Raw genomic sequence first — 12,192 nt, forward strand, 5'->3', positions numbered from 1 at the left:
CTATGTCCACACTACTATGTCTTTATTTTAAAAAGCACACATTTGTCACTGTTTTTACCTTTCGTCCACACTACCCCAGCATTATTATTCCCCGAAAATGTAGACTTTTGAAAGTGCTCTTCATAGCTATATACTTCAAAAAAAGCCAGTGTGGCTTTGCAGTGTGGACGAGTTAAAATGTAGACTTTTAAAAACAGAAACTGTAGCTTATTATTTAAACGTCCCTGGGTGGATTACAATGTCTTCTCTGATTGATCACCCTTCACAGAAGAAAACCATATTCCAAAATAGCGAACACAGAAGAGTTGCTTTGCATGGCAATTGTTGAGTTGCTTAGCTGTATGCATCTAAATGGCGTTTTGTAAAGTTTAATACTACATTAATGCACAAAAGGCAATTTATCAGCTGCTATAGTTTTGCAATATAATTCTGTGGAACAGCAGAGTTACCATTCCTTCAAGAATTTTAATGCCGATTGCACAATGTAGCCGAACATGTATGTCATATACGTTTTAGGCCATTTTAGTAAAGACAGAGATATTTTTGTAACAATATGAAAACGCTTGTGTGGTCAAAAATAATTTTTGTTTAAAAACAGATAAACAAAAACATAGTAATATAAGCACAGCCACAGAGGCACTAAAAGTGTTTTTTTTTGATCAGTAGCTCAAAGTTGCTAAACAGGCAAAGATCACATTCAGAATTACTCTAGAATGTTTTGCTTAAGGAAGTCTTCTGTTAATTCTCAACATTCTCAAAGTTTAGATGTTGCATCATAGCATGGATTGCTCTTATAAACATGGCTACCATACCCATACACTGTAATGTGTACACCTATAATTTAGCATAAACCAACAAGCCGGTCCTGTCATCCACAGTCAACAAAGGACAAAATAAAAAAGAGAACAAAACAATATGAAAATAAAGTTAACTCCTTTTTAGAAATCCTACAGATCCTAGAACAAAACATCACAAATCAAACATGTCCAGAGGCTGACAGATTGTGCTTTATTTACTTTTTAATGTCGTCTTCTAGTAAGCTTTACCCCTGTTAAGTGTCGCAATTTATGTTTATAAACTATGAAATTACCCTCATTGCCATTGTTTTTAAAGGCCCCTTTTTTCTCAGTTAAACTATGAATTTGTATTAGTGGGCAGAGGTCCCAATTTATAAGGGATGCACACAGTCTCTCAAGAAAAGGAGTCACTGTATCAGTCAGCTTCTAAAAGTCACTGCAGGCGATTTTTAACTTTTGCTGCTTTGCTGTCAAGACAGTCCTTTAATGTTCTTTTTAATGGTTCAGTGTCTTAGTTTTTATGATTTGTTTACAAGCTTTGAAATTATGTATTTGGAACAATACCAAACTATGAGTTATGAAGAGAATGGCAGAGAGGGGGCAGACATACTGCTGATAAGCCACTGATTCAGCCCAATAACAATGATCCAGTGTTTCTTGTTTCTAGTCATGGATTCCACCTACTGTTTGTATCCTGATATTGCTGTGCTTCACAGATAGTTAGACAATACTATAAACCCGTGGAGGTAAATAAATATCTTGCACGCTAAATTCTTTTGAACTGTATTTCAAAAGATATTTAACATCAGTGAATAAGCTGAGGTTTGTTTGCATTATGCATTTCTACTTCCTGTTTTGTTATCTTTTATTTTGTCTGATTGTTAGTCTCTGTTGGACCTGCCTGTCATCTACTAAAGCATTTTGAGGATTGGAAAAAGAAATATTGTTGTGTGTATGCAATGTTTATTGCTTCAGCCTCAGAGCTGCAGGAGACTGCGTTCAATTCCTGGCCCAGTCACCGTCTGTGTGGTGTTTGCATATTCTCCCAAGAACTGCATGCCTTTTTATCTGTGTTCTCTGGTTTTCTTCACACATTACAAAAATTTGCATGTTAGGTTTATTTGGAGTCCAAATTGTCTCGGTGTGAGAGAGTGTGGCTGTGTGTTTAAAGTTGCCCTACGATGAGCAGTCTTTCTGCACAGAGTTGTATCCTGCCTTGTGTTTGAAGCTGCCAAGATAGGCTAAAACTCCCCTGGTGTTGTGTGTAAATAGTTTATCATTGCAGTACTTAGATGATACCTGGAATATGTTTTAAAGGTTGTAAAGTTAAAATGGTGAATTTCAGAGTAACAACAGCATATAGTATTCATAGAAATTTGAAACCTTTAGCGTCAAAGCATAGACAGCAAAGAGAAAGCTACGTTTTTTTTCTCCCTCTAAGTGTAGTTTGTATGTTGCTAACTTGTTTGACTAGCCCTGATATGCTGTTGGACTATGGTACACCGGCCTGGGGTTTTACTGCTCATTTTGCATTATAACACATTTACAACAAGTTAGCTGCCTTGTCATACTTGCTGTAAATCCATGATGCTTTATGGAATGCAACATGATTTTCCAATGACTAACACTTCTTCAAAGCACCAGATACTTATGGTGTCCTTTGTAGAATTTGTCAGATATATATTTATTTTTTATGTCTTCAAAGAGCATAGTTTATGACAGAATAGCTGTCTCTTTGCTTACACTCTACATTAATAGTTAAGGAGAAATCCATTTGTTTAACAAGCTAATAATGTATTTGGACTATATGGCATGTTATTTTATTTTGTTCTAGAAGACAAAGATGGAAATTTGTGTGCCTGCCCAGAAGCCTGCTACTGTTGGTGCAGAATCCTGAAGAATTCTTTTTAACCCGAGTAAGCCATTATCCTGCATGAGAATTTAAGCAAGATGGACTCTCAAAACAACTGCCCCCATGTCCGTATCCCATGTCACAATGAGCAAAGGGACAAAAAGAAGCGCTTCACTGTAAGTATAATTAGTTTCTTTTAAATTATGGAATGTAATAATGTATAATAAATATAAGGTATTGAACTGACTGGCTGCTGGATTGCTGAGCTTTTTACTTATCCTGGTTCTCCTTTTTCATTATTTCACCTTTTTCCCCCCATGCAGTTTAACCACAGTTACAATTTGGTATGTGCACAGTGTTGCATATTTAGTATACTGGTAATTGCTTTTTGCATGGGCTATGCATTTTATTTGAATCTTTTATTAATCTTGTTATGTCTAATCCAGTGTGATGTATTCAGCCTTACTTAGAAAGAAATTCTATCTCCAGTCTGCATGTTTTTGCTCCCTTTTGAACAAGGCTCTTTTGTATATTTTCAGCCTGATGGTATGTTCTGAGGCCAATTGTCTTTTGCACCAGCTATTCCTCCCACTGCCAGCTTTAGGCATGGCTTACTTATTTCAGTCACAAGGCTTTTTGTGTGCCAGTCTTGCTCATTTTGTGTAAATAATTGATACAGATCCAAGTGAAAATTCATTTTTCAGGCTTTTCTATTTGAATTAAAGTATTTCTATATATATTTAAAAATTTCAAAAATAATTAAGAGAGTGCTGTTGTTATCTAGGAAGAAACTCAGTCAGTGACCACCTTCATTCTGTGTGAATCTGCCATTTTATTTTTACATAAAAGTCAGGGTTACTATGCACAGTGCTGTGAAAAAGTATTTGCCTCCTTCCTGATATCCTTTATTTTTGTATATTTGTGATAATGAATGGCTTCAGATCTCTCATTCTCTCTCTCTGTATGTATGTGTGTATGTATAAATGTATCTATAAAATATTAGATACATGAAAATAGATTAAAAATATAGTTATTCATTCAAACCAAATTTAATTGATAATTAAACTCTGCTGAGTAAACATGGCCAGACATGTTGAATCTAAACCCTCACCATATGTTGACATTTCCTGTGTGAGTCACCACCAAAATGTTTCTAAAAACACTATACCTGAATTAAAGGAAATTCCAGTAGAGATGAGGAAAAAATTGTCAAACCTTACCAGTCAGGAAAGGACTGAACCCAGCAGAGATGCAGTGATTGAACGTGAAATGAGAATTTCATGTTCATAAACTTGCCAATGTGTCTGAATTAAATAATTTCTCTCAGTAAGAGTGGTATAAAAGACCTCAACCTATTTTAAATTATAGGAAGCATTTAATTGTGATTATTGTTGCCAAAGATGCTGTAAACCAAGTGCTGAAACTGTGGGGCAATTACTTTTGCACATGGGTTATTGAGGTGTTGAATGACATTCTTCCTTTAGTAAAAATGATGGTTTAAGAACTGTATTGTGTGTTCACTCAGACTAGTCACTGTAAAATATAAAAAGCAGAGGGGGGCAAATACTTACTCTCAAATCTGCTCCTAGTAGTTTATTTATGTGTAGTGCTAGAAGAAGACTGTATATTTGTTACAGTTGTTGCTACTCTTATTTTTTTTTTTTATTATTAGTAGTTATTACAAGGGCTGTTTGAAACATCTCATGACTCCATAGGCTCTTAACATTTTTCTTTTTCAATGTAGCATTCTTCCCATTGAATACATTTTTTACATTTTAAAAACTATTCAGAGACCAAAAACAGACTGTTTTGCGACATCATTTTTAGTGATGTGACCTTTGGCATTTTTCACTTCATCATCTGGCAAGACCTTCATTCCACATACTGTACTTGTTTTTTTTCAGTATTTGAAATGCCCTGAAATCACACAGTGCTAAGTGTGAGCTGTACATAGGATGTTCCAGTGCATTCTCACTAATTTTAGTCAGTGCTGCCAGTGCAACAACAGAAACATGCAGTTGGGCATTGTCATGGAGGAAAAAAAACACATCATCTCGTTGTTGCACCTGCTGTTCCATGAGATTTTCCAGGACCCACCTGGAGTATATGCAATGCATTTTCAGTTTCTCTTTTGTATTGTGTTGAGTTCATTCAAACGAGATGCGTAAAGCTTAAAGTCTTGCAAAAGTTTATCAGCCTTTGCCATTTTGGTATCTGTAATGGAAATGGATGGCCTTCTCGAACATGCTTTGTAATTCACTCGCTTGTTGCTGACCTTAAAGTACTCCCACTACTGAAATAGAGCAACATAGCTAATTGTTTCATTTACTGTGTGCCTGCCATAGCATTTTGAGAGTTTCATTACTGCTTTTCCCTATCTGTACTCTCATGGACACGTACATATTGTCGTCCAACTTTTGGTTACCACATGTCAATATATGCTGATCACAAACTCCTGTGCAGTATTTTCATGTCTAACTCCATGAAAGAAATATGGGGAAGTCATTACTTTTCAATCAGCCATCATATTTAATGTTTATTACTATTTCAAATTCTTATGATCTATTCACTTGTCTTGCATTTTTCCTTTTGTTTATTTAAATGTTACACGGTTGTCCTTGGGAATTTTATTTCATGTCGCTATATTCTGCAATACTGTATGGATGGTATAACAATAAAGCCACTTAACATGACTGTTCCACCTAAAGATATAAGGGATAAGTAGTCTCTCATGACTTCCTGTTGCTGCTTGACAGGAAGTACTGTATCCCAAATAGTGTTGGCACAGAGTGGTCCAATAGCAATATGGTGCCACAGACCAGAAAGCTGTTTCAGGGTATTTTGCCATTTTCTTAACTGGTGTTTGACTATAATAATAGCTGTGTGTTATGCTACAGGAATCCATAATGGCTGTGTGTTATGCTACAGGAATCCAGGTATTGCCGAAAAACGAATGCTCTCACCCTTACACTCTGACAGTCATTCTACAGCATTTAAGTATAAATAGTTTTTTTCCGGGCGGCACGGTGGCGCAGTGGTAGCACTGCTGCCTCGCAGTTAGGAGACCCGGGTTCGCTTCCCGGGTCCTCCCTGCGTGGAGTTTGCATGTTCTCCCGTGTCTGCATGGGTTTCCTCCGGGCGCTCCGGTTTCCTCCCACAATCCAAAGACATGCAGGTTAGGTGGATTGGCGATTCTAAATTGGCCCTAGGGTGTGCTTGGTGTGTGGGTGTGTTTGTGTGTGTCCTGTGGTGGGTTGGCACCCTGCCCAGGATTGGTTCCTGCCTTGTGCCCTGTGTTGGCTGGGATTGGCTCCAGCAGACCCCCGTGACCCTGTATTCGGATTCAGCGGGTTAGAAAATGGATGGATGGATAGTTTTTTTCCCCAGGGCTGTGTGTTTTAGGAGCAATTAAATGTCCCAGCTGTCCAGCTATTTTGTGTGTATGTCCCTAGAAGAAAAAAAAGAGGGCTCCTCACACTCATGACAGAAAATCAGGCTCCTTTGTCATCTACATGTAAAACTACCATACCAACAATAACTGGCTACAAGATGGCACTGGAGCACTGTGCAGAAGATTATAATGATAATACTCCCAATTTAAGGAAGCTGGTAATTAAAGAATGTAAGTGAATGCCAGATGGCAGGAAGGTATGACTTATACAAGTTAATAAATGATGGGTGAGTGGAGGTAAAGCTGGAAAAAAGTTTGAAAAAAATGATCACCGGAGGAGGAGGGATCTAATTCTTAATTCATTAAGGTATTACATTTAGTAGTCATTAATATATGATTGAACCTGGAAGGTTGTTAAATCTGCCATGGTTAGGAAACTAATAGAATTGATTTTCATAAATGATTAATTCATCCCTGCATTTCAGGATGTTCAGTTCTCTCTTAGTAGATATTGGGTACAAAGCAAACACAGGTAATGAACTGTAGCACGACCCGTTGAATACAAAGACAGCTGTACATGTTTCTATCCAAGGATCATTTTAAGCCATTTTTTTACATATCACCTTGGCATTGTTATTTGCCTTGTTCATTTTCACTTTAGTCTGCAATCCCTGTACATATTGTGGTCCCATGCATAAACTATGTAAGGACCTGACAAAATAGTGTGAACATTAGCATAATTATGGTAGATAATACTCTGTAAAAGATAATATGGTCACCATTACAGTTGCATTTAGAAGTGCACAAAGAAAGAAAACCAGTTCATGTCTTATGTTAATTCATTACTGGTTCATTCAAGGAAGAGTTAATAAGAGATGTGGCACACAACTAAATGAACAGTTTTACTATACATGATTTTTCACAATTAAAATATGTATACAAATCAATGTGCATACAATAATATAAATGTGTCAATTATCTGGACAAACTGCAATCCCAGTGGAAGATGATGAGGAAGTGAGTGTTACTTTACACCTCATGGGGTGTTTTTTTTTTTAAAGAAAAAAATCTATACCCTCATCCTCTGAAGGCAGATGAGACTGAGAACACCGTTCATTTTGTACGCTAGTCATTAAAGCACACTGGAGACCAAATACTTCTGTAACATCTGAAAGAAGCATTGCACAAAAACCAGGCTACTCTATGCGCTAGTTTGCCTGATAGTTGGTGTTGGCTTATGTTAAACCAGAGCATCAGTTCTGATCAAGTTAAAGTTTCTGAATTATTAGTCACTTTTGAAGAATTTTGTTTTTTACATTTCAAGCCAAGGTATCTAGCAAAACATTTCATTTTGTATTCTTTAGCATTGAATATTTTTTAACAGCTCACCTGATAAAACACTTGATTAGCATAGGTTTGTTTTTTGTGTGTAAAATAATAGCCGTGTGCTAAGACCCTTTTTGAATAGTGAGGTAGAAAGACTGAGGAAAATTTCCATATAGTGAGCCTGATATTTTCTTGCCTGGCTTCTTTGTTTGTGTATGTGTGAGTAAGTGCTGTGTTTTTTTTTTTTTTTTTGTTTTTTTTAATTACCTCCCACGAATCCAGTTTCTCTGTTTTTTTTTTTTTATATCACACTTTATATGAAGGTATTATGCTTGAGACTTCCAATGTAAAGACTATTTGCTGAAGAAGGATACACTGAAAAATAATAAATCATTGATAAATGTGTGTTTTTCATTTACATAGGTTTACAAAGTTATTGTGGCTGTGGGCCGACATGAGTGGTTTGTGTTCAGGAGATACGCAGAATTTGATAAGCTTTATAACACAGTAAGTAAATTGTTTTGTCCTCACCCTTGTCTTTAGTGTGGAGACTTTTTCAAAATCAAATTATTTCACCTTTTTTAACTCATTGCTAACATCCTGGTGCTCTCCTATACAGCTAAGGAAGCAGTTTCCTACAATGAATTTGAAGCTTCCAGCAAAACGAATATTTGGGGACAACTTTGATCCAGGTAGTGTACTATAAACATTTAACACACAGATTTCAATATGGTTGAAATTCGTAAATGTATAGTCCTATTTGGTTTATGATATCAATAAATCACAGCACTCAAAAGTGCTGGAAATGTCCTGCAAACAACATGGAGAAATGTGAAATGAAGGTCCCAGGCTAAAATATCATTAACACAACAAATTACTGCTTTTATTTTTTTATTTATTTATTTTTTTAATTCATTAAGACAGGAAAAAAAACACCCATGCTTGAAACCTTGCTGCTAATGTAAGCTGCTTCAGGACCAGACTGATATTTGTAGACATTCTTCCCCAAAATGTACTGGTTGTGTGTCATTCCTTTTCAAATCCATTTTGTTTAACAAATTAACATTATCAACAGCAAACTGCATTTAAATTTACATGTACACACTATACATTTGCACTGCACAATTGCCCAAAAAGAAAGGAACTCCAGTGTTTCTGTGGATGCACTGCTAAAGTATCTGACAAAATGCCAGGTTTTCAGAGGTGCAGTTATTAGCAATATGTTTATGCTCCATGTTGTTTTTCAATTTATCAGATATGTTCTTTGGATCTGTTTCAAATTTCAGTGCTTCTGTGAAAGTATCTCCATCTCCCATTTTCCTGTTAGAAGAGTTATTTTCTTTTTATTTTGCTATTCTACATGTTTAAATGTATGTTTTCCTCTTTTGAATGATGGCTTAATAAGGGAATATATAAATTCATACTGAATATAAAAAGTACTTTTTTGCCACATAGAGGGTGTAAAATCAAATATAAGAAAATATCTGGTTAGGTGTCTTTTAGTTGTATTACAGGAACAGTTCATTCTTTTGTTTTGTTCTTGGTGGGATTTCTAACACTTTCATACCTTAGGTTGTTTATACTTAAGTTTATCAGTTTTGAAAAGAAAATCCATAAATAACAGCATTACTTCTACATTAACTGTTTCTGAAACTGTTCTTTTATGAGCTGAATCATTTGTGACTGAAACTTTGCACAGTGTACTGTTAAGTGAAGAAATATCTGATTCTTAAGGCAGCTGCTCTATAAATGACCCTTCTTTGCAGCATATTAGCTGCAAACTTGAAGTTTGATGTCTGTTAATGATCATACTTTTTCCAACCTGGAATCATTTAGATGCCTAGGTTTATGGATATAGGTTCCTGTGAGAGACTGAATCAATCAATTTTTGTTTTATATAGTAGGGTAAAAAAACAGGATGAGCACAAACAACATTACAGTATGTTATCAAATATAAAAATAAAACTAGATGGTAAGCAAATTCAAAAATATAGCACTGAATATTAGCAGAATACAGTAAAACCTTGATTATCCGTCAGGGGTCGGGACTGAGGCCATGATGATAAGAGAAAAGAAGGGTAACAGAACAGCTACTTTAAAAATGATATGCAGTAGATTAGTTTAGCGTATAGTCGTATTTATTTGCAAAACAAAAAAGCACTAGCAGTGTAGTATAGAGGATCACTGGGTTTATCACATTATAATCTAGTCACAACAATGCCATTTTAAGATTAGGTATAATTGTAAGGCTGTCCCTCTCTGGCAAATAAGTAAACATCTTTTTCCATAAAGTGATTGTTGAGGGCAGTATTAAAACATATCACCTGGTCATAAATGGTCATTGTTCACAATTAGGTTCTAGTCCCTTATATATTTCTGATAATTTTAGTTTGGAAAGATGTGTAAATTGCATTGTTTTAAGATTATTAAAGTGTGTGTTGCACAGATTGATGAATTTATACCATGGATAATTAACTTCCATTCCCTTCCCGAGATATTAATAAAGATGTCTCTTTCCCAATGTTTGACTACAATCATCTAGGGGAGTGCACCATGACATTAACTGATCAAGTCTACAAATATATTTGTCTCATTCCTAGCTAAAATTATATTCACGCGAAGATGGCAATGGAAGGTTAGGGAAGTTAGACAGGTTCCTTTTAGCAAAGTTTCTGACTTGAAAGTAGGGAAATGATGTGTTGAAAGAATTCCATATTTAAAATGAAGCTGATTAAAGGGGACTAACACATTGTATAAAGTTCTCTAATGGTCCATATACCTAATGACTTTCAAATGTAAATACTGTTTTAAGTTAGAGGACTAGAATATAAAATTTATCCTGCAATTGAGCTGCACAGAATATTGTCTTTTAATTTACATTTTCTTACATCTGTTCCACATCTTAGTGAAGTGTTACTCAACTGAATTATTAGTAAATTGGTGATAATTATTGATGGCTGGAGAATAATAAAAAGCATATGGACAGAGTGTGGACCTTAGGTGCACTTGTGAGCCATTACCAAGCCTAAAAGTTGACTAAAAAGACCAAAGTAAAGATTTTATTTAAAATAAATAATCAATTGTATGAATATACAAAAAGGGTGAAAATGGTAAACATTTAGCCTTCTGGCTTTCCCAGGCCAGAGTAACCCAAAAACAAATTCCCAACACCATCTACTTTGTTCCACTGCCTGAAGGTACAAATATTTTCAACCCAGAAGTAAAGTTAGAAGTCTGGCTACACCATGCCACTCTCTTCTTTTGATCTTTGTACCATCATCCTTTTGATATATGGCTTTCGATCCTTCCATATAAATGATCTTGCAGTTCAGTCTAGCTTTTTGAAAAGGGATTTGTTAAAGCATATGGGAATATTCTGAAAAAAATATGTTTTGGAAGGATATTAATTTTAATACTAATATTTCTCCCAGCTAAAGATAGCTGAAGTGTTGACCACCTATGAACATTTTGTTTGATGGTTTCCGTCATGCCGCAGAAATTGAACAGGTCTTTGTTTTTTTGTAAATATGGCTAAAAATGCATAAACATTTCTGAAGCAATCAATGGAAAGTGCCATAACATGGTACAGTGTACAAGTGCCTCAGTGGAAGTTGCATGCTTTTATTAAAATTAGAGGTCCTCTAAACTTTGTCTAGTAGATTTAGTACAATTTGCAGTAATGAGTTTGGATTAGTAATGAAGAGAACCATATCATATTCATAGAGGGCTACATTTTGTTCCATTCCTTGCCTTGTCAACTAATTTATTTCTGGCTGTTGCTGAAGATCAAGCGGTTTGATATTCATTATAAAAAGTACTGGTGAAAGTGAACAGCTTTGTCTGCTTTTGTTTTGCTGTAGATGAATAAGACTACATCAAATACTGTATGAATTGGATAACTGTAATTAATACAGATTGAACACTGGCTGGGTTTTTCCACATACGTTATTGGATAATTGCACCAGAGCCAGGAATAACTACTTATAAAAAGAAGAATATGATTAAAATCATATCCCCAAAAGTAACAAATAAGCTCAAGGTACAGCAGATGTTACGGAAAGAAAAGGAAATTTGAGATTAAGTACTAGAGAAAAAAAATGGAAGAACCATCCCAAAACACACAGAGGAAAGTACCAGAGGTTCCAGTTGCATAATTTATTTGTAGAGAGACTTATATACGGCAGCAGTTCACAGAAGAAATGTGTACAATATCCAAGTTAAGATAGAGCTGCATTTTCACATACCACGTGTGTTGGAGACATTGTTTGCATTGGTTTTAATAAAATTCTATACTAGCCACAGGTAGCTCTATTCAGAAACAAGCACAAACATTAGGATAGTATTCTATATATAGAATAATAATTATCTGAACAGAAAATGCGGGTGTTACTTCCACAGTTGTTTTTTCCCTAAATTACCAGGTAAAGGGGGCAAGTATTAGTGACAACTTCTTTGTCTGTATCTATTTTTGTTAGTAGAAAATACAAATATCCTTTGCCTGTGGTATCAGTCAGTTAGTCGATCCAGTGCACTGCATGTTGTGAAGGAGTTCATTCCATTTCTGTCCAAGGACTTTTTTTTAAATTTGCCAAGGTAAATCACCACCTCCTTAGGTTACATGGTTATTACTGGCGATGATCAAAGTTGGGTGTGGTCAGTAATTGATACACCTCCCATGGCCAACCTTCAGCTGTAATGATGCTGAAATTGTGCAGCACCATAAGTGGAAATCCCAGTCACTCTTTAACTTCTATCAGTACTGAGTATCCTTTCCTTATTTGTTCCAGTTAAATACATTTTTACAGCAACTGGTTAAAATGGTAAAT

General features: G+C 35.5%; 1 protein-coding gene across 2 annotated transcripts in view; it reads left to right on the forward strand.

Moving 5' to 3' along the window:
• sgk3 (serum/glucocorticoid regulated kinase family member 3) overlaps nucleotides 1–12,192 on the forward strand; it is a 118,774-nt gene that overhangs the window by 61,552 nt on the left and 45,030 nt on the right. Inside the window, exons 2-4 of one of the 2 annotated variants that reach the window (XM_039754600.1) lie at nucleotides 2,632–2,825; nucleotides 7,790–7,873; nucleotides 7,986–8,058. In XM_039754600.1, coding sequence (XP_039610534.1) covers nucleotides 2,748–2,825; nucleotides 7,790–7,873; nucleotides 7,986–8,058 — 235 coding nt within the window. In that variant the 5' untranslated portion in view covers nucleotides 2,632–2,747. The remainder of the gene's footprint in view (nucleotides 1–2,631; nucleotides 2,826–7,789; nucleotides 7,874–7,985; nucleotides 8,059–12,192) is intronic. The other variant, XM_039754601.1, reaches the window with a different exon arrangement.

The sequence above is a fragment of the Polypterus senegalus genome, chromosome 5 (genome assembly GCF_016835505.1).
Source record: "Polypterus senegalus isolate Bchr_013 chromosome 5, ASM1683550v1, whole genome shotgun sequence".
NCBI lineage: Eukaryota > Metazoa > Chordata > Cladistia > Polypteriformes > Polypteridae > Polypterus > Polypterus senegalus.